This window comes from Pristiophorus japonicus, chromosome 4, assembly GCF_044704955.1.
Source record: "Pristiophorus japonicus isolate sPriJap1 chromosome 4, sPriJap1.hap1, whole genome shotgun sequence".
Classification (NCBI taxonomy): domain Eukaryota; kingdom Metazoa; phylum Chordata; class Chondrichthyes; family Pristiophoridae; genus Pristiophorus; species Pristiophorus japonicus.
Window position 1 is genome coordinate 118,925,961 of NC_091980.1, and position 24,723 is coordinate 118,950,683.

General features: G+C 45.0%; 1 protein-coding gene across 4 annotated transcripts in view; it reads right to left on the reverse strand.

The window, feature by feature from the left end:
* LOC139263042 (M-phase inducer phosphatase 1-B-like) overlaps nucleotides 1–24,723 on the reverse strand; it is a 46,110-nt gene that overhangs the window by 13,642 nt on the left and 7,745 nt on the right. For 3 of the 4 annotated variants that reach the window (XM_070878533.1, XM_070878532.1, XM_070878531.1), the window contains 9 exons: nucleotides 24,241–24,289; nucleotides 22,070–22,103; nucleotides 21,258–21,359; nucleotides 12,962–13,069; nucleotides 10,815–10,937; nucleotides 9,796–9,879; nucleotides 7,951–8,139; nucleotides 6,551–6,640; nucleotides 3,972–4,034 (listed from right to left, as the gene is read on the reverse strand). In XM_070878533.1, the coding sequence (XP_070734634.1) occupies nucleotides 3,972–4,034; nucleotides 6,551–6,640; nucleotides 7,951–8,139; nucleotides 9,796–9,879; nucleotides 10,815–10,937; nucleotides 12,962–13,069; nucleotides 21,258–21,359; nucleotides 22,070–22,103; nucleotides 24,241–24,289 (842 nt within the window). The remainder of the gene's footprint in view (nucleotides 1–3,971; nucleotides 4,035–6,550; nucleotides 6,641–7,950; nucleotides 8,140–9,795; nucleotides 9,880–10,814; nucleotides 10,938–12,961; nucleotides 13,070–21,257; nucleotides 21,360–22,069; nucleotides 22,104–24,240; nucleotides 24,290–24,723) is intronic. The other variant, XM_070878534.1, reaches the window with a different exon arrangement.

The following is a 24,723-nucleotide window of genomic DNA, read 5'->3' on the forward strand; positions in this document are numbered from 1 at the left end:
GGAACCGAGGGTCTAGTGAGAAGGAGGAGCTGAAGGAAATCCTTATTCGGCTGGAAATTATGTTTGAGAAATTGATGGGATTGAAGGCTGATAAATCCCCGGGGCCTGATAGTCTGCATCCCAGAGTACTTAAGGAGGTAGCCCTAGAAATAGTGGATGCATTGGTGATCATTTTTCAACAGTCTATCGACTCGATTGGTTCCTATGGACTGGAGGGTAGCTAATGTAACACCACTTTAAGAAAGGAGGGAGAGAAAACAGGTCATTATAAACCGGTTAGCCTGACATCAGTAGTGGGGAAAATATTGGAATCAATTATTAAAGATGAAATAGCACATTTGGAAAGCAGTGATGGGATCGGTCCAAGTCAGCATGGATTTATGAAGTAAATCCTGCTTGACAAATCTTCTAGAATTTTTTGAGGATGTAACTGGTAGAGTGGACAAGGGAGATAGTGGATGTGGTGTATTTGGACTTTCAAAAGGCCTTTGACAAGGTCCCACACAAGAGATTGGTGTGCAAAATTAAAGCACATAGTATTGGGGGTAATGTACTGACGTGGATAGAGAACTGGTTGGCAGACAGGAAAGCAGAGAGTCGGGATAAATGGGTCCTTTTCCAAATTGCACGCAGTGACTAGTGGGGTACCATAGGGCTCAGTGCTGGGACCCCAGCTATTTACAATATACATTCATGATTTGGATGAAGGAATGGAGTGTAATATCTCCAAGTTTGCAGATGACACTAAGCTGGGTGGCAGTGTGAGCTGTGAGGAGGACACCAAGAGGCTGCAGGGTGACTTGGACAGGTTAGGTGAGTGGGCAAACACGTGGCAGATGCAGTCGAATATGGATAAATGTGAGGTTATCCACTTTGGTGGCAAAAACACAAAGGCAGAATATTATCTGAATGGCAACAGATTAAGAAAAGGGGAGGTGCAACGAGACCTGGGTGTCATGGTACAGCAGTCATTGAAAGTTACCATGCAGGTTCAGCAGGCGGTGAAGGCAGCAAATGGTATGTTGGCCTTCATAGCTAGGGGATTTGAGTATAGGTGCAGGGAGGTCTTACTGCAGTTGTACAGGGCCTTAGTGAGGCCTCACCTGGAATATTGTGTTCAGTTTTGGTCTCCTAATCTGAGGAAGGACATTCTTGCTATTGGGAGAGTACAGCATAGGTTCACCAGACTGATTTCCAGGATGGCAGGACTGACATATGAGGACAGACTGGATCGACTGGGCCTGTATTCACTGGAGTTTAGAAGGATGAGAGGGGATCTCATAGAAACACAAAATTCTGACGGGAATGGATAGGTTAGATGCAGGAAGAATGCTCCCGATGTTGGGGAAGTCCAGAACCAGGGTACTTAGTCTAAGGATAAGGGGTAAGCCATTTAGGACTGAGATGAGGAGAAACCTCTTCACTCAGAGTTGTTAACCTCTGGAATTCCCTACCGCAGAGAGTTGTTGATGCCAGTTCATTGGATATATTCAAGAGGGAGTTAGATATGGTCCTTATGGCTAAAGGGATCAAGGGGTATGGAGAGAAAGCAGGCCATGATCTTATTGAATGGTGGTGCAGGCTCGAAGGGTCGAATGGCCCACTCCTGCACCTATTTTCTATGATTCCACTCTGAGTTCTCAGGTGGCTATACGGCCCAATGCGGGAATTGCAGGAACGGGTGGGTGGGGAGCCTGGTTTGCCGCACGCTCCTTCCGCTGTCTGCACTTGGTTTCTGCATACACTCGGCGACAGGACTCGAGGTGCTCAGCGCCCTCCCGGATGCTCTTCCTTCACTTTGGGCGGTCTTGGGCCAGGGATTCACAGGTGCCAGTGGGGATGCTGCACTTTATCATGGAGGCTTTGAGGGTGTCCTCGAAAAGTTTCCTCTGCCCACCTGGGGCTTGTTTGCCATGTAGGAGTTCCAAGTAGAACGCTTGCTTAGGGAGTGTCCTGTCGGGCATGCAGACGGTGAGGCCCGCCCAACGGAACTGGTCGAGTGTAGTCAGTGCGTCGATGCTAGGGATGTTGGCCTGGGCGAGGACACGGATGTTAATGCGTCCGTCCTAGAAAATAGGTGCAGGAGTAGGCCATTGGCCCATTCAATAAGTTCATGGCTGAACATGCAACTTCAGTACCCCATTCCTGCTTTCTCGCCATACCCCTTGATCCCCCTAGTAGCAAGGACTTCATCTAACTCCCTTTTGAATATATTTAGTGAATTGGCCTCACAGGGGGATCTGCAGGAGGCAGCACTGGTGGTTCATCTCTGGCGCTTTGAGGTGTCTACTGAATATGATCCACGTCTCTGAGCCATATGGGAGGGCGGGTATCACTACTGCCCTGTTGACCCTGTAAGCTATCTTAACAGCTAACATGACTTCCAGTTACAAACATCTAAAGGGTCCGACGATTACAATATGGAATGATTATTTGCACAGCATTTTTGATTCCCCCTGCGCATGTGCGCCCGTTTAGTACCACGCATGCACACTCTTCCCAGTCGTGCATGTGCAGTAACAAACTGTGCGAGGTCAGAACATTTCTGATGGAAGATCATCAACCTGAAACGTTAACTCTGTTGCTCTTGCCGATGATGCCTGACCTGCTGAATATTTCCAGCACTTTCGGTTTTATTTCAGATTTCCAGCATCTGCAGTATTTTGCTTTTGTATTCGAGGGAACATTGTCCAACAACACCTTGATTTTAAAATTCTCATCCTCATGTTAAAATCCCTCCATGACCTCTCCCCTGCCTATCTGAACCCAGCAGTGTATTAGCACTGTTGAGCTCTGGAGCTGACTGTCTCAATGAATGGATCACATTGCACGTTGCAAAGTACTTGATTACTCAGGCAGGCAGGAGCCAATTACACATTCCAGACAAACTGCCAGGTATGTCTTGCCCTCCAAAGGGTCCAATCAGGACTTGGGTGTAAAAATACTAACAGCCACAAAAATACACCATGAAGAGGTGGGACACGTGTTTGTTGATAGATGCCTTCACCATTCTCATCCTTGCCACTCGGCAAAAATGCAGAGCAGATGCTAGTTGCTTCTCCATATAAATAAGAAGAAGAAGAAGTAAGTTGGATTCTAGTCTTCAATATTTGGACTGGACTCTTCACAGGCAGCACCTGGAGTTTTGGAAGGAAAACGGATAATATAGGCCTCAGCAAGGCTCAGTAGAACTCTCATTCCACTCAGATAGAAACATAGAAAATAGGTGCAGGAGTAGGCCATTTGGCCCTTCTAGCCTGCACCGCTATTCAATGAGTTCATGGCTGAACATGCAACTTCAGTACCCCATTCCTGCTTTCTCGCCATACCCCTTGATCCCCCTAGTAGTAAGGACTTCATCTAACTCCTTTTTGAATATATTTAGTGAATTGGCCTCAACAACTTTCTGTGGTAGAGAATTCCACAGGTTCACCACTCTCTGGGTGAAGAAGTTCCTCCTCATCTCGGTCCTAAATGGCTTACCCCTTATCCTTAGACTGTGTCCCCTGGTTCTGGACTTCCCCAACATTGGGAACATTCTTCCTGCATCTAACCTATCTAAACCCATCAGAATTTTAAAGATGTTTAAGGATTCAAATAACTGCAGGATCTGAGCACATTATGGAGGGAGTGGCTGTACTGTTGGAAGTGCCATTAAACTGAGACCCATCTGCTTGTTCAGGTGCAAGCAAATGATCCCGTGGCATATTCAAAGAAAAGCAAAAGGAATTCACTGTGTCCTGGCCAACATTTAACCTTAAATCCAACACCAGCAAAAGAGATCGGTTGTCCATTTATCTCACTACTGTTTGTGGGACTTTGTGCACAAATTGGCTACATTAACAGTGACTTCTGTTCAACGATAATTCTTTGACTGAGAAGTGCTTTGGGATGTCCTGAGCATGTGGAAATTACAAGTAGTTCATTTTCTTTATAAACATAAGCAGCACCAGGCAAGCAGTGGAACTCACCGTTTCCGGGGTGATGTACTTCAGATCCTCATGCTTACCCATTACCGTGGGCAATGCATACACCTGCCAATAAAATAAATCATTAGCACCAGAGCAAGCACCTCAACAAAACAGGTCAGGCGTATAACTTCACATCAGTTGGGATCCTGGACTTACCCAGGCTATCTAGCGAAGATCTCATTGCCATACCTCCCCATCAGATGGTACTAAAGCATCATAGGCAGCAACAACACTTATTCAACTGTTTTAACAGAGAAATGTCCCAAGGACTTCACCAAAGGTTGGCAACAGACACTGATCAGAAATTGGGGGCAAGCTAGGTGAGGCGACCAAAGGAATAGTCAGACATGTTCCATGGGCTGACTTTTTCCTCTTTTCCCCTCCGTGGGTGGGAATGGAGTTCTTTGACACCCACTCACACAACAGAGCAGGAACTCACCATCTGGGTATAGCAGAAAGATAGGTTTTGAGGCAGCTTTCGAAGGCGAGGAGGAGTTTAGGGAACGTTCTAGACCACTGGGTTACAATACCTAAAGAGTGCACCAGTGGAGAGAGACGAGTGGGGTGAGGGGGGAGTTGGAGTGAACCTGAAATCCAATGTTTGGAATGATTTGTAATTCTTCTCCAATAAATGTTTAATAAGAAAGTGATGATGTTGGACATGGGCGTTTACTCACTATTCTGCCGGATCCAACAGTGATTGAAGTCAGAAACAGCCCACTCACCAGATGCAGCACATATCGGACACCTCCAGCCCAGTGAGTAAAGGTGGTGCCTAGAATAGCACTAAAACACACAGACCAGAGGGAGGGTTCCAGGGTCAATTCCTGGTTTGTACTGAGTCAGCCGCCAGGGCACCAAATGGGGCAACACAATTGGCCTCTGTGCTTCTGGGTTACTGAGACTGGAACTGGAGGTTTGCCGGGGGGGGGGGGGGGGGCGTGGAGATCAGCTAGAGTGCCCTTTCCCGAGGGCTGAATTATGAGGACAGATTGCATAAACTTGATTTATACTCCCTTGAGTTTAAAAGGTTGAGGGGTGATCTGGTCGAGGTGTTCAAAATGATAAAAAGATTTGACAGTAGATTCAGAGCAACTGGTGGGGAAATCCAGAACAAGGAGGCACAATCTTAAAATTAGAGTTAGGCTATTCAGGAGTAAAATCAACAAGCATTTGTTTCACACAAAGTAGGAGAAATCTGGAACTCTATCAAAAGACTGTGGGATGCTGGGTCAATGGAAATTTTCTAGACTGGGATCGCCAGATTATTATTAGGCAAAGGTATCAACGGATAAGGATCAAAGGCAGGTAAATGGAGTTGATGTACAAACCAGCCATGATCTAAGTGAATAATAGCTGTATTGTCTACTCCTGTTCCTATGTTCTCTGCTGAAAGGGAGATATGTGTGTGTGTGTGTGTGTGTGTGTGTGTGTGTGTGTGTGTGCGTGCGTGTGTAGATGGACCCCATAGTTTAATAACCTGACACTCATTGTCAAGGCTCACATTTTGGCCATGACTTGCATCAATTTTTTTTGGAGTAAGTTGTTTTTTCTGGCGCAAGTTAAAAAATGCCATTTCCCCCAAAAAATTTGCTCCAGAGCAAGTCAGTTAGGTACGATTTCTTTTTAGTTCAGGTTTTTTTTCCCCCCCCAAAGGGGGCATTCTCAGACACCTATGCCAGTTTTGGCCATTTATGCCACTTTGGCCAGCTAAAACTTACTCCAAATCCACTTAGGTCAGCATATGTGGCCAGCTCTGAAAAAACTTGAGGGCAGTTAAGAAATCGGCGCAGTTTAGTACATTTAAGGAACCAAGACTGACAAAGCACAAAAATAAGCATTCAGTAACAAATAAAAAATAGAAGGAAGCCGAGGACCTGCACCAAGACTTACAAAGCACAATTCAAACCTCAGAAAGTAATAAGCAATCAATCAATAACAAATAAAAAATAGAAGTCTTACCTTTATGCCAGAATCAAGTTTTTTTAAAAAAAAAAGTCCCTCCCCCCCATCAAAACTCTCAAGCACAACCATCAATAAAAAATAAAACTGAAGTCCTACCTCGGCCCGGGAACTCAGCGGACCGGCCGGTGCGGGAGGCCACTCAGCCGGGGATAGGGTGCAGTGAGATCAGGGCGTTCCTTCGGCTGGGGATAGGGGCTGCGAGCATCGGGTCCTGCTCACAGCCCGCAGGACACACTGGGAGGGCAGGAACATGCACGCAGACTTTACTGCGCATGCACGCAGCTGCCGGCGGTGCTTTCTGCGCTGGCCTGTTGCTCCGCCCCCCACTACACAAGCTACGCCACGCTGGGACACCGGAGAGTCGGCAGAGCGGGCAGGATGGGGCCCCTTTTCTTCGGCGCTGTTTCCAGCACGCAAAGTCGCCGCATTTAAGGTAAGTGCACCGAAAAAAGGGGTTGGGGAAAATTGGGCCCCTGATTAGTGACCATTAGGGTGAGGCATGAAGGGCCATCTGGCACTCGCTGAACCATATCCAGCAAAAGCCACTGGGCAGGAAGGGAGAAAAAAAAATAGATAATGTAAGAAGACAAATTTCAAAGAATGTTTAATCTCACTTTGGAAAAGTTCCCTATCAACTTTATGGGGTTCCTCTCCTCGTCCAAAACATTTGTCACGTCGATATTACAGCTGGTCTTGGTTCGTCTCTGCAGAGGAGTGAAAAAATATTTAACAGTTGTTTGAGATTTTTCATGGATTTTTTTTTCCAACTATGTAGAATTAGACATAAGTCACCCGAGAAGACCAAGAACCAAGATGTCCAACCCCAACACCACCACCCCCGCCCCCCCACACTGCATAAAGATGGCAATTGTAATAAAGACTGAAATATTCACCTCCTAAATAAGATATTCTGCGACTGATGCTGCATCTGTGTTCTTATGAAAGGGCTGAAGAACCGATGACAGTCATAATTCCCCCACCCTTATTCACATTCCCCAGAATCAAAGTGTGAAAAACAGGGAGATTCACCAGCTAGCCCAAGCTCAATACTTCAACAACATAAAGCTAAAGAGAATCACCAAATGCTGAAGGAAAATAAAAACATTTCAATTGCAAATAACATGCAGCAAACACCAACCTTCAGAGCTGCTGAAAGGATGAACAAGTTGATGCATTTCCCCGATTAGATCACAGTGAATTAACACCAGTTTATTTTTTTCTATTTGGAGTGGACATGGAGCCCCATGAATGGAATCCTGTTATTTTCAAGATGGTGCCCAGTCCATTCAAGACTGGAAACAAATGGCAGGTCATGTGACAATTAAAGGACCGTTCCTGCTTAAAACATTTCTGGAATCTCGAAATCTCCCCCCCTCTCCATTAATAATTGCATCCTCTCTTCATCCACACAACACAAGAGGGAAAGTAGATGAACTGCTCCAGGCTCCCGCAATTGGACAGCGACACAGTACTGGCAACAGTTTATTTTGCTGGGAGAAAGAAGGGAGATGGGGAGCAATATGAGTGCAACCATCTGATTTTTCTTGGCTTGCTTTGTATAATCCTCTCAACACATTCCCTCCCTCCAACACAGCAGACAGCATGGTGGCGATTGATGACTTAGCAAGTGGGACATCGTGAGAATGAAGCATATTAACTGAACGACTATTTCCTCTGCTCAGGGAACCAATGGCAAGGGGGAAGCTATTTATTAAAATGGTCCTTGAGAGAGAGAGTGAGTGAGGAAAGGGGGTCAGAGCAAGTTTTGTTGGAGCACAGAATGCTTTGCCATTGGGAGTAGTTGAGATAAAGAACATTGAATCTAAAATGAAAATGGGGTAAACATTTGAAGCAGAAGAAGATGCAAGGCTATGGGGAGAAACCAAGGTCGTGGGATTAGTGTTGGAGTGCTCGAGCAAAGAGCCAGCATTTACGCGATGGGCCAAAATGGCTTCCTTCTGTGCTGTGAACTTCTGTGGTTTGAACTGAGCAAACAATCAGAAGGTTTCTTTACCATGAACCGGCTCTCCTGCCTCTTCTCATCCTCATCCCGTGAGGGGCTTCTGATACTCTTCTGCCGCTTAGTCTTCACTGGAGTGTCCATTTCCCGAGAGCTCTCCAATCTTTTCAGGAAAGGTCTGTGGAGCTTCTCCGGCATAGAGGGTGACCGAAACAGGCCTGGCCTATTCCTGCGGACTGGCACCTAACAAAAACAAAGCAAACAATAATTATAAGTAGGAATGATTTTGATGAATACTTAGCATGTCCCCACCTTCTGCAGAGTATCCCAACGAGGCAGATCCAGCAGAATAGTGAGCAAACGCCCATGTCCAACATCATTCAGAACCAGCTCTCTCCTTCATGCAGCTATCGGTGGATTAGAGTCCTCTTGAATCACAAGATGGCTCTTTCAACTCTGAACGGTTGGAGTTAAACTCCTTTTAATTAGAGATGAATATAGTCATACACACAGGAACAGAGCTTCGCAATGATTGCCTACAAATTATGTTGGAATTATTGGAGCGTCATCAAGGAACAACTGTTAATTTGTATGTGAATGTCGTCACGCTTCACAGAGAGAGCACAGTCATCAGTGTAAACAGCTGCTGTTGCTACAAAACACAGACAATATCCCAATAGTAAAATGAAGAACATTTACTATAACAAGTAACCAATAGGGAATGATCCTGGGCACGATATCAGCAGGAGGCTCAGGCAACTAGACAATGCTTGGAGTTTCGTACAATAGTTGTGGCACTTGCCCAAAAAGTAGGCCATTTCTCCTCTTCCCTCTTCCCCAGCTTGATAAGAACTCACTTTGGCTTTAATTTAAAGCACACAAGAGTGCGGTAGTCCCTACTGGTTATGGCACTGGACTAGCAACAGAGGTCACAAGTTCAAATCCCACCAATGACAAGTAGTGAAATTGAATTTAATAGATCTGAATTTGTGGGCTGGCACCAGATAAAATGAGTATGAAAGCTGTCATAAAAACCCACTGGTCCTGTTAAGGAAGAGATCTACCACCCCTACCTGGTCTGGCTTACATGGGAATCCAGTACCACACTACTTGGTTAACTTTTAATAACTTCAGGGTAGGTGCCAGCCTTCACTCAATGGGCCAGAAGGTTGAAGATTCATGTCCCTCTCCAGTGACTTGAGCACATAACCTAGGCTGACACTTCAGGGCAGTACTGAAGGAATGCTGTACTGTTGAGAGGTGCTGTCTTTCAGATGAAACATTAAACAAAGGCTCCATATTCCCTTTTGAATGAACATAAAAGATCCCACGGCACTATGAGTTCTTTAAGTGCCCTGGCCAGCATTTATTCCTCAAGTAGAATCATTAAATGCACTGCCGCATTTGCCTGCATAACAGTGAACGCACTGCAAAGTAATTCATTGTTGTGAAATAGTTTAGGACATCCCAAGGATACAAAATGTGCTATATTCATTCTTTCAGGGCAGCTAGGGAGGGGCAGTAAATACAGTCTTGCATCACCCACATTCCAAGAACAAATAAAAAAAAAACACTATTGGAACCAAGGCTGCAGCCTCACAAACTGCCTTGATGCTTTAATCCATTAAATAACATTATAGAGAGATCACAGACCTCACAGCAACTTAGCTAGAAATTGCACAGCAGAGTATTGACGGGAGGTGACTTTTTGGGTGAGATACAGATAGCATTAGGATTGCAATCTGGGAAAAATTAGCTCAGTATGAGTGAAAATCCTAAACGCCAATCATACAGCTCAAATAAACTCACGGACTTCAACCTCAGCAACTAGGAAACACAAGTGGATCCTTAGCCCTTGTCCACATACAGTAGCATTTCCTCAATACTCAAAATTCTTACTGTGCTTATGTCCATCCCCTGGTTCATGAGATCACTGGTGAGAAGAGCAGCCATGCTCGAGGACATAGTCATCTTCATATTTCCCTGTGGAATCAATATAAAAACTGATACACTAATTTCTCATTTACAAACACAGTATTTTATAGTACATTACACAGCAGGGGGCTTCCAGCTCAGTGACTGCAAGTCAAAATCAGAGTGTCCAACCTTGCAGCACAAAGCAGGAATTCACAACACACTAAGTTATTGAAAGCATCTTTACCGTTTGAATTGTAATGGAATATCTTTGATACCATTACTATCATTTGCTGTATGTTTGAAATTGGAGTCATATATTGTACAGAAATAAATCGATTTCAATTGCAATGATCACAAATCGGAGATCAAATTATTTACATTTAATTGGTCTCCACTGTTTAAAATGGATATTTCCATTTTCTCCTGTCCTATCATCATGACCTCACTGACCCTTGCTGTAGTTCCCCAGTTGGCAGCAGTCCTGTGGTACCTCACCCCAGGGGCCATTCTTCCTGTGTGTACCTTGGTAAAGAGTGTCAGCAGGATATTCAACTGTGAGGGCATCATAGCGGAGCCTCATCCTGTTCTCACTCAACATCCCACAAATATACAGTGACTCCTGCTGGAAAGTGTATCAGAGATTTCCCTCACTCCAAGAGGCCAATTATAGCAAACCCAACTGTTGCCCCACCAGAGATTGGCCAACTGGTGGCGATGATACCTGGGACTTTCCGATCTGTAGAGATCAATCCTACAGCAGGTGGTGTCCAGTCCCAGTAGGCCATCCTAGGTTAGGGGAGGAAAGAATCATTTTTTGCTCTTTCTAGTAAATATTTACTCTTGACATTCACTTGAGAGATACAGTCAACTGTAATATGTCCTGTTTTCTATTCAGAACCCGTGCCCTGGTCAGTAGACAGTTAACAGCTGAAATGGAAACGGATTGAAGAGAGGTCTTTCATTGGGGAATAATGATTTTAAGATGAGGATTTCCACATTACCTCTGTATCATTGTGCATCAGCTCTGAAAACACATCATATGTGTTGTCTTCATTCATGGGATCATCTAGGCAGGGAGGTTCTGTTGACGTGGGACGACTGACTCCCTCCATCTCAAGGTCAAACTAAAATTTTAAATTACAAAAAAATAGCTGAATACAACATTGCTCTCCTGCTGTGTGGAGAGATTCACAGGAATAATCCAAGGTTAACATCCCACTCAGTCTGCAGCAAGATTGATCCACCCCCCCATGGGCGCCATCTTAATTCTGCAATTCAGTAAAACTTCACATTTTTAAAATCAAACCTTCCAGTTGCTATGAACACAGACATCAGTGTGATAGAAGGAGTCATCAACAGTGTTATCAAATGACAAACTCACCAATAACCTGTTCACCAACATTCAGTTTGGATTTTGCCAGGAACACACAGACCCCATTACAGCCGTGGTCAGATCATGGATACTAGCTGAATTCCATAGGCGAGGAGAGAGAGATTGATTGCCCTTGACATCAAGGCAGCATTTGACAGAGTGAGGCACCAAGGAGCCCTAGTAAAACTGAAGTCAATGAGGATCACGGGGAAAACTCTCCAGTGGCTAGAGCCATAGCTAGCACAAAGGTTGTTAGAGACCAATCATCCCAGCCCCAGGACATCGCTGCAGGAGTTATTCAGGGCAGCATCCTAGGTCCAAATATTTTAAACTGCTTCCTTAATGACCTTCCCTCCATCAAAAGATAAGAAGTGGGGATGTTTGCTAATGATCACACAGTGTTCAGTTCCATTCGCAATCACGCTAATGAAGTAGTTCATGTGCGCATACAGCAAGACTTGATCATCATCCAGGCTTGGGCTGATATTTGATGCAAATGTTGCTTGCCATTTAAGTGCCAGGCTATGACCATCTCCAACAAGCGAATGCCTAACCACCTCTCCGACAGTCAATGGTAGTACCATCGTTGAATCCCCCACCATCAACATCCTGGAGGTCACTATTGACCAGAAACTCAACTGGACCAGCCATATAAATACTATGGCATCAAAAGCAGGTCAGAGGCTGGGTATACTGCAGCGAGTGGCTCACCAACTGACTCGACAAAGCCTCTCCACCATCTACAAGGCACAAGTCAGGTCTGTGATGGAATACTTTCCACTTGCCTGGATGAGTGGAACTCCAACAATACAAGAGGTTCGACACCATCCACGACAAAACAGCCTGCTTGATCAGCACCCCAGCCACCACCTTCAACATTCACTCTCTGCACCACTGGCACACTATGTATGCAGTGTGTACTACCTACAGGATGCACTGTAGAACTCACGAAGGCTTCTTTAACAGCACCTCCAAAACCACCTAGAAGGAAAAGGGCAACAGTGCATGGGGACACCACCACCTCCAAGTTCCCCTCCAAATCGCACACCATCCTAACTTGGAAATATATCGCTGTTCCTTCATTGCTGCTGGGTCAAAATCCTGAATATCCCCACCTAACAGCACTGTGGGAGTATCTTCACCACATTGACTACATTGGTTCAAAAGGTAGGCCCAACACCTTCTCAATGGCAGCTAGGGGTGGGTAATAAATGCTGGCTTTACCAGCAATGCACATATCCGAAAATGAATTTAAAAATAGTGACAAGGTTTAAAAGTCCACACCAATGGCTTAGTCATTCAACACACTGTGCAGCTGACCCACACTGACCAGGAAGGTTCTGGGTTACTCACTGACCCACACTGACCAGGAAGGTTCTGGGTTACTCACTGACCCATCCTGACCAGGAAGGTTCTGGGTTACTCACTGACCAGGAAGGTTCTGGGTTACTCACTGACCCATCCCGACCAGGAAGATCTCGGGTTACTCATTGATCCATCCTGACCAGGAAGATCCCGGGTTTCATCCTGGATACATGCCGAATTAGTGTATCTCAGTGGAGCAGCTGCAACTGGCCTCAGGCCTCAAAGGGAGGAATGGTGCAAAGTTAAGAAGAACTGAGTACTCCAGTGATACTCACTGCCCTCATCCAAAGAATAGCAGCAGTGCTGGGGCGGGAGTGGGGAAGCGAGACAAGGAAGACAAACACCAAAGTGAAAGATTTAAAACCACACTACTCAATTTCCCTTAAACACACCTGTTTAAGTTAGACTCACCAGAGAGGATATGGAGGAAGATGTTGTTCCACAGACTTCTGGGTTTTGTAAGGGGACCAAAGTTATCCTGGGAGCTGGGCAAATAGGTCTTTTAAACCAGTCTCCTTCCTAGGGGCAAGGAATAAGAAGAATTCCATTAGACATTGTTGGTGAAATCTGTACTTCGCAGTCAGCTTCAAGACTGCTCTGCTACCTCAGCATTCTGATGTCCCCCAGTACACACAAACCCAATCACCGCACATGAACCAGTTTCTCAGTGAACTTTGTGGGTAATATACAGTAAAAACAAAATACTGCAGAGATGCTGGAATCCAAAATAAAAACAGAAAATGCTGGAAATCTCAGCAGGTCAGGCAGCATCTGTTGAGAGAGAGAGAAACAGAGTTAACACTCAGGCAGGATTTCCGTTTATTTCTTTTACTTAATCTGTTATATTTCCATCTATTGCCAGTTTTGACAAAGGCTCACTGACCTGAAACATTAACTGTTTCTCTCCACAAACACTGCCTGACCCACTGAGATTTCCAGCATTTTCTGTTTTTATTTGTGATTAATATCCTTGGTTTTCTATCTGGATATTCAAATGTCAAGAGCAAATACGGTGATTGAGGCCAACAAAGAAGATTATTGGTGAAAAATGAAGGGATATGGAATTCGGGGGTGAAGGTAGAAAATTGGATTAAAAACATGTTAGAAAGGAGGAAACAGAGTATTAGTTACAGGCTGTTTCTCAGGGTGGAGGAAGAGGGTAGTGGTGTCCCACTGGCGTCTGCTCACTGTGTATATCAATGATTTGGATATAGGGCTAGAGGGAGTGGTGTCAAAGTTTGTAGAAGATACTAAAATAGGAGGGATAGTAAATAATGGAGGATAAAAGGAAGCTGCATGAGGATATCAATAAGTAGGAAAAATAGTGGCAGATGGAATTCAAGGTTAGTAAATGGGAAATGATACATTTTGGTAGAAAAAAAGTAATAATTAAACCATGAATGGGAGAAAATGGATGATGTGGAAAAGCAGAGGGATTGGGGGTTCAGGTTCACAAGACATTAAAAGCTGCACCCCAAGTGGATCAGATCATGAAAAAAAAGCAGAGTTTTATGACAGGAGGTTTAGAATATAAAAATCAAGATGTAATGGTGGATGTACATAAATCCTTAGCAAGATGACATTTGGGAGTAGTGTGTGTGGTTTTGGCCTCCCCCCGAGGTCCCCACCATCACAGAAGCCAGTCTTCAGCCAATTTGATTCAATCCAGGTGATAAAGAAGCGGCTAAGCGCATTAGATAGAGCAAAGTCTATGGGCCCCAAAAACATCCTGGCTGTCGTGCTGAAGACTTGTGCTCCAGAACTAGCCATGCCTCCAGCCAAGCTGTTCCAGTACAGCTGCAACACTGACATCTACCAGACAATATAGAAAACTGCCCAGGTATGGCCTGTCCACAAAAAGCAAGACAAATCCAATCCGGCCAATTACCGCCCCATCCGTCTACTCTCAATCATCAACAAAATGACGGAAGGCGTCGTCAACACTGCTATCAAACGACACTTACACACCAATAACCTGCTCACCGATGCTGAGTTTGGGTTCTGCCAGGACCACTCAGCTCCAGATCTCATTACAGCCTTGGTCCAAACATGGACAAAAGAGCTGAATTCCCGACGTGAGGTGGGAATCAAGGCAACATTTGACGGAGTGTGACATCAAGGAGCCCGAGTAAAATTGAAGTCAATGGGAATCAGGGGGGGAAACTTTCCACTGGTTGGAATCATACCTAGCACAAAGGAAGATGGTTGTGGTTGTTGGAGGTCAATCATCCCAGTCCCAGGACATCGCAGCAGGAGTTTCTCAGGGCCAAACATCTTCAGCTGCTTCATTAATGACCTCCCCCCCCCCCCATCAATGTCAGAAGTGGGGATGTTCACTGATGATTGCAGTGTTCAATTCCATTCACAACTCTACAGAAAATGAAGCAGTCCTTGCCTGCAATGCAGCAAGACCTGGATGACATTCAGATTTGGGCTAAGTGGCAAGTATCATTCACACCACACAAGTGCCAGGCAATGACCATCTCCCCTTGATAGTCAACGGCATTACCATCACTAAATCCCCCACCATCAACATCCTGGGGGTCACCACTGACCAGAAACTTAACTGGACCAGCCACATAAATACTGTGGCAACAAGAGCAGGTCAGAGGCTGTGTATTCTGCAGCAAGTATCTCACCTCGTGACTCCTCAGAGCCTTTCCATCATTTACAAGGCACAAGTCAGGAATGTGATGGAAAACTCTCCACTTGCCTGGATGAGTGCAGCTCCAACAACACTCAAGAAGCTCGACACCACCCAGGACAAAATAGCCTGCTTGATTGGCACCCCATCCACCACCTTCAAAATTCATTCCCTCCACCACTGGCGCACCGTGTCCGCAGTGTACCCCATCTATAAATATACACTGCAGCAACTCGCCACGGCTTCTTCGGCAGCATTTCCCAAACCCGTGACCTCTACCACCTAGAAGGACAAGGGAAGCAAGCAAGCACATGGGAGCACCATCACCTGCAAGATCCTCTCCAAGTTACACACTATCCAGACATGGAAGTATATTCATCGTAGCTTGGTCAAAGTCCTGGAACTCCCTTCCTAACAGCACTATGGGAGTACCTTCACCACAAGAACTGCAGCGGTTCAAGAACATAAGAAATAGGAGCAGGAGTAGGCCATTTCGGCCCTGCTCCGCCATTCAATAAGATCATGGCTGATCTGATCTTGGGCTCAGCTCCACATAACCCTTGACTCCCTTATCGCTCAAAAATCTGTCCATCTCCACCTTAAATATATTCAATGACCCAGCCTCCACAGCTCTCTGGGGCAGAGAATTCCACAGATTTACAACCCTCAGAAGAAATTCCTCCTCATCTCAGTTCGAAATGGCCAACCCCTTGTTCTGAAACTATGCCCCCTAGGTCTAGATTCCCCCACGAGGGGAAACATCTTTTCTGCATCTACCTTGTCGAGCCCCTTCAGTATTTTATGTTTTAATAAGATCACCTCTCATTTTTCTAAACACCAATGAGTACAGGCCCAACCTACTCAACGTTTCTTCATAAGTCAACCGACGAACAAGTCGGGAGGTCGACAAGTCGGTAGGCCCTGTGAGGTCGGCGAGTCGGTAGTTCGGAGGCCGCTGAGGTGAGTTGGTGAGTAGCTCTCTTTTCTCTTTCTTTTTAAGTAGATTTTAAACTAGATAAGGCTAACTAGAGGGATGGCAGTGCAGCTCAGTCCCGTGGAGTCCTGGATGCTTTGCGCAGCCTAGACAACCATATGTGGAGCAGGTGTCTCCAACTTCAACTGCTCAAGGTCTGCATTTTGGAGCTGGAGCAACGGGTGGAGTCAATACGGTGCATCCGCGAGGCTGAGAGCTACATGGATAGCACGTTTCAGGAGGTGGTCACCCCGCAGCTTAAAGGCATGCAGGTAGAGGGGGAAGTGGGTAACCACCAGACGTAGTAAGTGCGCTAGGCAGGTAGCGCAGGAGTCCCCCCTTGAGTCCATCTCGCTTTCAAACCAATATTCACTTCTGAGTATCAGTAAGGACGATGGTGCCTCTGGGGAGTGCAGCCAGAGCCAATTCCAAGGCACCACGGGTGGCTCAGCTGCACAGGTGGGAGGGACGAAGAACAAAAAAAAGAGTTCTAGTGATAGGGGATTCTATAGTTAGGGGAACAGACAGGTGTTTCTGCAGCCATAGACATGACTCCCGAATGGTTTTGTACCTCCCTGGTGCCAGGGTCAAGGAAGTCACAGAGCGGACGCAGCGCATCTTGGGGGGAGGGGATGGCGGAAAAAGAGGGTAAACAGCTCGAGGTCGTGGTCCATATCGGGACCAACGAGATAGGTAAAATGAGGGATGAGGTCCTATAGGAAGAATTCAGGGAGTTAGGAAGAAATTTTAAAGGGTAGAACCTCAAAAGGTAGCAATCTCCAGGTTACTACCAGTGCTACATGCTAATGAATATCAGAATAGGATAGAGAGGATGAACACGTGGCTGGAACATTGGTGAAGGAGAGAGGGCTTTAAATTCTTGAGGCATTGGGACCGCTTCTGGGGGAGATGGGACCTGTACAAACCGAACGGGTTGCACCTCAACAGCGCCGGGACCAATATCCTCGCGGGGAGTTTTGTGCTGTTGGGGAGAGTTTAAACTAGCTTGGCAGGGGGATGGAAACCTGAGGCCAAATTCAAAAGGGAAGGAAGTAAAGCAGAAATTGGATAGCAAGAATCTAGAAAGCGAATCTGTAAGACAGAGGAAACAGGGTTTAATATGTAGTAAGGAAGGAGGTCTTCCTGTGCTGAATGGTACATACATTAATAAAAGGAGTAAAGCAAATAAGGTGCATGAGATAAGAGCACAGGTAGACACTTGGGAGTATGACATTATAGCCATTACACAGACACGGCTGAAAGAGGGACAGGTTTGGCAGATCAATATTCCTGGCTACATGATTTTTAGACAAGATAGAGAGGGGGATATAAAAAGGGTGGGGGTTGCAGCATTGATTAAAGAAACTATTACAGCGGTGAGGAGGAACATCAAATGAGGCCATATGGGTGGAATTGAAAAAGTTAAAAAAGGGGCGATCACACTGCTGGGCGTGTATTATAGACCCCCAAACAGTGGGAGGGAGATAGAGGAGCAAATATGTAGGTAAATTGCTGTGAAGTCCAAAAACCATAGGGTAATAATAGTAGGGGATTTTAACTATCCAAATATTGATTGGGACAAATATAGTGTGATGGGTATAGAGGGTGCGGAATTCTTGAAATGCATTCAAAAGAACTTTTTTAGTCAGTATGTAGCAAGCCCAACATAAGAGGGGGCGGTCTTGGATTTAGTTTTGGGGAATGAATCTGGGCAGGTTGAAGGGGTATTAGTGGGAGAGCACTTGGGTGCCAGTGACCATAATTCAGTCAGATTCAAGTTGGTTATGGATAATGACAATAGGCCTGGATAAAAGTCCCGAATTGGGGAAAAGCTAATTTTGCTAAGTTAAGGAGTGATTTAGCCACAATGGACTAGAAACAGCTACTTATGGGTAAATCAGTGTCGGAACAGTGGGAGGCATTCAAGGAGGAGATCCGGAAGGCTCAGGCCAAACATGTGCCCTTAAAGAAAAAGGCTGGGAAAAATAATTCGAGCCCCCTGGATGTCTAGGGACTTATAGGGGAGGATAAAGAAAAAAAGGGACACTTATTTCATATACCAACGGCTAAATATTTCAAAATCTTTAGAGGAATATAGAAAGTTAAGAGGCAAAATTAAAAGGATGTTAGGAATGCAAAGAGAGAGCACGAGAAACTGTTGGCCAATAAAATTAAGGAAAACCCTAAGATGTTCTATAAATATATAAAGAGTAAGAAGGTAACTAAAGAAAGGGTAGGGCCTATTAGAGACCTCGAGGGTAATCTTTGTGTGGAGGCGGAAAATGTTGGTAGGGTTCTTAACGAATACTTTGCATCTGTTTTCACAAAGGAAAGAGGTAATGCAGATACTGCTATCGAGGAGTGTGATATTCTGGATAACATAAATAGCGAGAGAGGAAGTCTTAAGGGGTTTAGCAGCTTTGAAAGTAGATAAGCCCCCAGGCCAAGATGAAATGCATTCCAGGCTGTTGAGCGAAGTAAAAGAGAAAATAGCAGAGGCCTTGACCATCATTTTCTAGTCCTCTTTGGATCTGGGCATGGTGCCAGAGGATTGGAGAACTGCTAATGTAATACCCCTTGTTTAAGAAGGGAGAAAGGGATAGGCTGAGTAATTACAGGCCTGTCAGCCTAACCTCAGTGGTGGGAAAATTATTGAAAAAAATCCTGAAAGACAGGATAAATCTGCATTTGGAAAGGCAAGGATTAATTAGGGACAGTCAGCATAGATTTGTTATGGGAAGATCGTGTTTGATTAATCCGATTGAATTTTTTTGAGGAGGTAACCAAGAGGATCGATGAAGGTAGTGTGTACGATGTAGTATATATGGACTTTAGCAAAGCTTTTGATAAGGTCCCACATGGTAGACTGGTCATGAAGCTTAAAGCCCATGGAATACAGGGCAAAGTGACAAGTTGGATCCAAAATTGGCTTGGAGGTAGGAAGCAAAGGGTAACGATTGATGGATGTTTTTGTGACTGGAAGGATGTTTCCAGTGGGGTTCCGCAGGGCTCAGTACTGGGTCTCTTGCTTTTGTGGTATATATCAATAATTTAGATTTGAATATAGGGAGAATGATTAAGAAGTTTGCAGACGACACTAAAATTGGCTGTGTGGTTGATAATGAACAGGAAAGTCATGGGTTGCAGGAGGCTATCAATCTACTGGTCAGGTGGGCAGAGCAGTGGCAAATGGAATTTAATTCAGAGAAGTGTGAGGTGATGCACTTTGGGGGGGGGTTATACACATTAAGCAGTAGGCCACTGAACAGTGTAGATGAACAAAGGGACCTTGGAGTGCTTGTCCACAGATCCCTGAAAGCAGCAGACCAGGTGGATAAGGTGGTTAAGAAGGCATACGGAATGCTTGCCTTTATTAGCCGGGGCATAGAATATAAGAGCAGGGAGGTTATGCTTAAATTGTATAATACTTTGGTTAGGCCACAGCTAGAGTATTGCGTGCAGTTCTGGTCACCGTATTATAGGAAGGACGTGATTGCACTAGAGAGGGTGCAAAGGAGATTTACTCGGATGCTGCCTGGAATGGAGAATCTTATGAGGACAGATTGAATAGGCTGGGTTTGTTCTCATTGGAACAGAGGAGGTTGAGAGGAGACCTTATTGAGGTGTACAAAATATTGAGGGGCCTGGACATAGTGGATAGTAAGGGCCTATTTCCATTGGTAGAGGGGTCTATTACAAAGGGACATAGTTTTAAGGTGGTTGGTGGAAGGATTTGAGGGGGGGCTTTTTTTTTTTTTTAAAACGCAGACAGTTGTGGGGATCTGGAACTTGCTGCCTGGAAGAGTGGTGGATGCAGAAACCCTCACCACTTTTAAGAGATGGTTGGATGGGCACTTAAATTGCAGTAACCTGCAGGGTTCTGGACCTCGAGCTGGTAATTGGGAGTAGACTGGATGACCTTTTGTTGGACGACGCAGATATAATGGTAAGTACTGCAGGGAATAGAATATGGCCAGGGTAATCTCCTGGACGGGTCGGAGAGGAATTTTCCCAGATTTTTTCTTGCTAAATTGGCTTGGGTTTTTATATCTGGTTTTTGCCTCTTCCAGGAGATCACATGGCTCTGGTTGGGGTGGAGTGTAGAATGTTTCAGTACAAGGGATGTCGCAGTTGTGTGAGGCAGACTGATTGGGCTGGGTGCTCTGCCTTTCCGTCATTGTTCGTAGGTTTATATGTAACCTTTAGGGTTGCTGACCAAGGGCCGTACGACTCTGTCGGCCGGCGCAGACACGATGGGCCAAAATGGCCTCTTTCTGCGCTGTAAATTTCTATGTTTCATCTTGGGAATCAACCTCGTGAACCTTCTCTGAACTGCCTCCAATGCAAGTATATATCTCGTTAAATATGGAGACCAAAACTGCATGCAGTACTCTAGGTGTGGCCTCACCAATACCCTGTACAGTTGTAGCAGGACTTCTCTGCTTTTATACTCCATCCCCCTTGTAATAAAGGCCAATATTCCATTTGCCTTCCTGATCACTTGCTGTACTTACATACAAATGTTTTGTGTTTCATGCACAAGGACCCCCGGGTCCCTCTGTACTGCAGCATTTTGTAATTTTTCTTCATTTAAATAATAATTAGCTTTTTTAATTTTTTCTGCCAAAGTGGAGAACCTCACACTTTCCCACATTATACTCCATCTGCCAAATGTTTGCCCACTCACTGAGCCTGTCTATATCCTTTTGCAGATTTTTTGTGTCCTCCTCACAACTTGCTTTGTATCAGCAAACTTGGCTACATTACACTCGGTCCAGTCATCCAAATCATTAATATAGATTGTAAATAGTTGAGGCCCCAGCACCGATCCCTGCGGCACCCCACTGGTTACCATTTGCCAACCAGAAAATGACCCATTTATCCCGATACTCTGTTTTCTGTTAGTTAACCAATCCTCTATCCATGCTAATATATTACCCCAATCCTGTGAACTTTTATCTTGTGCAGTAACCTTTTATGCGGCACCTTATCGAATGCCTCCTGTTCTCTACGGCCTGGAAGACAGACAGACACACGCACAGAGATTGATGTGTAATAGGCTGCGCAAAAACTAAGAACACATTCCTTACATTTTCCTTGTTATGGCCCAGGCTTCTGAAATCCATGTGATCCTGGATCAGGTTCTGAGGGCCAGACACTTTGAACATAGGACTGCTGCAGAGAATCTTCGGCTGCAAGGCAACAAATACATATAAATGTATATAGCTGTATATATATATATATATATTTTTTTTTTCACCTTATTTTCTCCAGTCAATCTTTTACTGTGTGTGTTGGGGAAGGGTTAGAAAGGCAGGGAAGAAATGGAGTTCTCAGACTTCATCAGCAGCATTTACAGGTTTCTTCAAAAAGTTTGTCCTTGGGATATGCTGTGGAAGTCAGGTTCGCACATGGGACATTAGCAAGACCGTTCGAGTTTTTAAATGACAAACTGACCCCTATCAGGGTCTATATTTGTGGTTCCAGCCCACGATAACTAGATTTATTGAACTGAATTTCTCAACCTCAGTTACTCTGGGTCATAACCACCACACTACAGTATCAATTCCTCAAGGTGTTTGTGTCACTATTGTTTAGAGCACACACACACACAAAAATTTTTTTTAAAAATTCGGATTCAACCTGCTTCTCCCTTCCCCCTTGCTCCCCATGGCATCTCACCCCTCTGCTACCGAGATACTACAAACCGCCTTGCCACAACTAAGCACAGTTCCCGAGAACCCCGTGTTCATCTCGGTAAACAGTGTGCTCTCCAAATTGGACAGCTCTTGTGCCAGTTGCTTTTATTGGGGGAAAACCCCAGGAGTAGATGTCTCTTTTCCTTGCGCGTCACATTGCATACTCTGAAGAGATACTTCTCACCGGAAATGCGGGTTCTTACCAGAAGTGGTTGGGCTCTTTCCATGGGTTGTTTGCTATATAAAAAAAAACACAGAAATCAGGGGAGACACAGTTACACTTTACAACAGAGACAGCAATAGCCAGTGGTAGGGCCAATTAAATACTGGAGTGACAAAAGGCAAGAACTGAAGTCACAAAGGCATATTCAGAAAATCAAATTCTACAGTAAATCAAACTGTCCAGGGTAAGGAGCACCATCATATAGGTAGGAGTCTTTGCGTGCTCCATATTGAATTGTCATAGTTTTTCCGGTAAAGATCAATGGAGCAGCTTCAGTGCTCCAACGCCTGCATCTCAGGGGTGACGCCGCAAGCTTCTGATCTCTCCTGCACCAACAGGAAGCACTGAGGAGAAGTCAGCATCTCCACACAGCAGTGGGAAAGATCTCACCTCGGAGTCAGAAGGTTGTGGGTTCCAATCCCGCTCCAGACTTGAGCACATAATCTAGGCTGACACATCAGTGCGGTACTGAGGGAGTGCTGCACTGACGAAGAGGTTGTCTGTCTGATGAGACCTTAAACCAATTTACGTCCATCCCATGTGTATGTAAAAGGTCCCATGGTAATATTTGAAGAGGAGCAGGAGAGTTCTCCCTGGTGCCCAGGACAATGTTTATCCCTCAATCAGCAGCACTAAAAAAAGAGATTATCTAGTCATTATCTCACTGTTGTCTGTGGGATCTTGCTGTGCATAAATTGGCTGTCACGTTTACTACATTACCATAGTGACTACACCTCAGCAGTATTTCATTGGCTGTTATGCGCTTTAGGATGCCTTGAAGTCGTGAAAGGTGCTATATAAATATAAGTTTTTCTTTTCTTTTGGAAGAGGCGTTTGGGCAGGTAGTTCAAGAGCAGCTACAGCCAAAGTATGGCTTTGTCCTCCACAATCCAGGGAGACTGTTGTAACGACAGCTGATGTTACATTGCCCAGCTTGAGCCAGAGTGCCTCTGCCACTGAAGGGGAGGGGGAGCAGGGAGGAGCAGTCCCCAAGTTAATTAGGAACCATATTCAATCCCCATAGGAATTTCTAAAGAGGTGCAGACCCCAAACCAGAGAATTTTAGTCCGGTTTTGAGGTCCACACCTCTTTGCAGAGCCTATTAGCATCAAGTGCGTTAATTTAGAATGACACATGTCACTCATTTGCTTTCATGTTCTTCAAATCAGGCGTGGTCTTCAGCCTGAAAGGAAATTACACGACAATTTTCAAAACAGAAATTGGCAATGCTTAGCGCTCAAGTAGTAATGGGACAATATTCCAGGAGAATGAGCCTCTCCTGAACTGCTGCCACAGAGCAGAAATTAATGGCAGCCCCAAGCTCACCAAATAACTGCACACATAAATCAGCTGTCTAGAAAGAAGAGAGTTCTTCCCAGAACAAGTCCCTAGGAGTTCGAGTCTTTCATTGCTTCACTTTCTTTGCCATAGTTTGGGGCAGGGTGCAGGTAGGTGGAGAGAGACAGAACTCAATTTCTTCCCGATATTAAACAAGCAATGCAATGGCCAATTTGAACACAAAAGGCGTCACTGATAACATCTCCTCCAAGAAATCAAACGCTATCTGAATAATGCAGCTGCCAGAAAGCAGTATTGAGAGGGAGAGGGCGATGACGGTTTATAGTGCACATGACTATTGATCAACACTGGAAGTGTTAAGATGTCAATGGTGTTTCTTGCTCTGGAAATGGATGGGGCGGCGATGGGAGGTGGGTGGAAAGAGAAAAAGAGATCAATAGACACAAACCATCCACATCACCTTTCTCAACAGGTGGACCTGGATCGATCATTCAGAAACGAGACAAACAGATTCTCAGTTCAGCAGGGAACAGAGGGATAAAGGTTTGATGTGAATGCAGGAGTGTGTCTTCAAACTAATTCAACACTTTATGATCGAGTAGTACATTTAGAAACTTGAATGAGCTAAATCATCTTTCCTCATCTTTAGCTTCTTGTGTTGTTACGAAGGGAAAAGTATATAATATATATATATTTTTTTTTTAAATGCATTTTCAGTAACTCTCCAGTCTGGAATGCTGCATCCATGATAATGTGTGTGTAGATCTCAGTTTCCAATCTATGTGGATTTCTCTACTGTATTCTGTTAAAGTTCTCATCGAGTCAGTGGCAGAGTTTTTGAACACTACTTACAATTCTCCGGATTGTGCATCTGTTAGAACAGGTGACTCAAGACACAAACCTGAAACAAAGAGAGACTGCCTTGTATATATTTATTCCCTTATCATTTTATTTCCATTCATACCCCCTACCCCACCATTCTAACACTTGGAAATTTCCTCCACTGTGTCAGCAGATGCAATTCTGCTAGCACGAGCTGGTCAGAGCCAGATTCCCCTACATCTCCCCTTCATTCTACCAAGGCAGAGCCAGAACCATCACACAACTAGCATGGTGAGGGCCAGCGAAGGCCCAAATTGAGCGTTCATATTTTTGACTAAGTCAGAGGTGAACATTAGTGCCAGCTCAGTGCACAGCTCTGACCTATGGAACCATCAGTTCATCCCCTCAATGAAATCTCCAGCTTTATGCATTGTGCCCATGTCACTCCAGCAAAGACTTCAATGAGCACAATGTGCAGGACAACTTGACACATAATGGCAACATTACACCTCT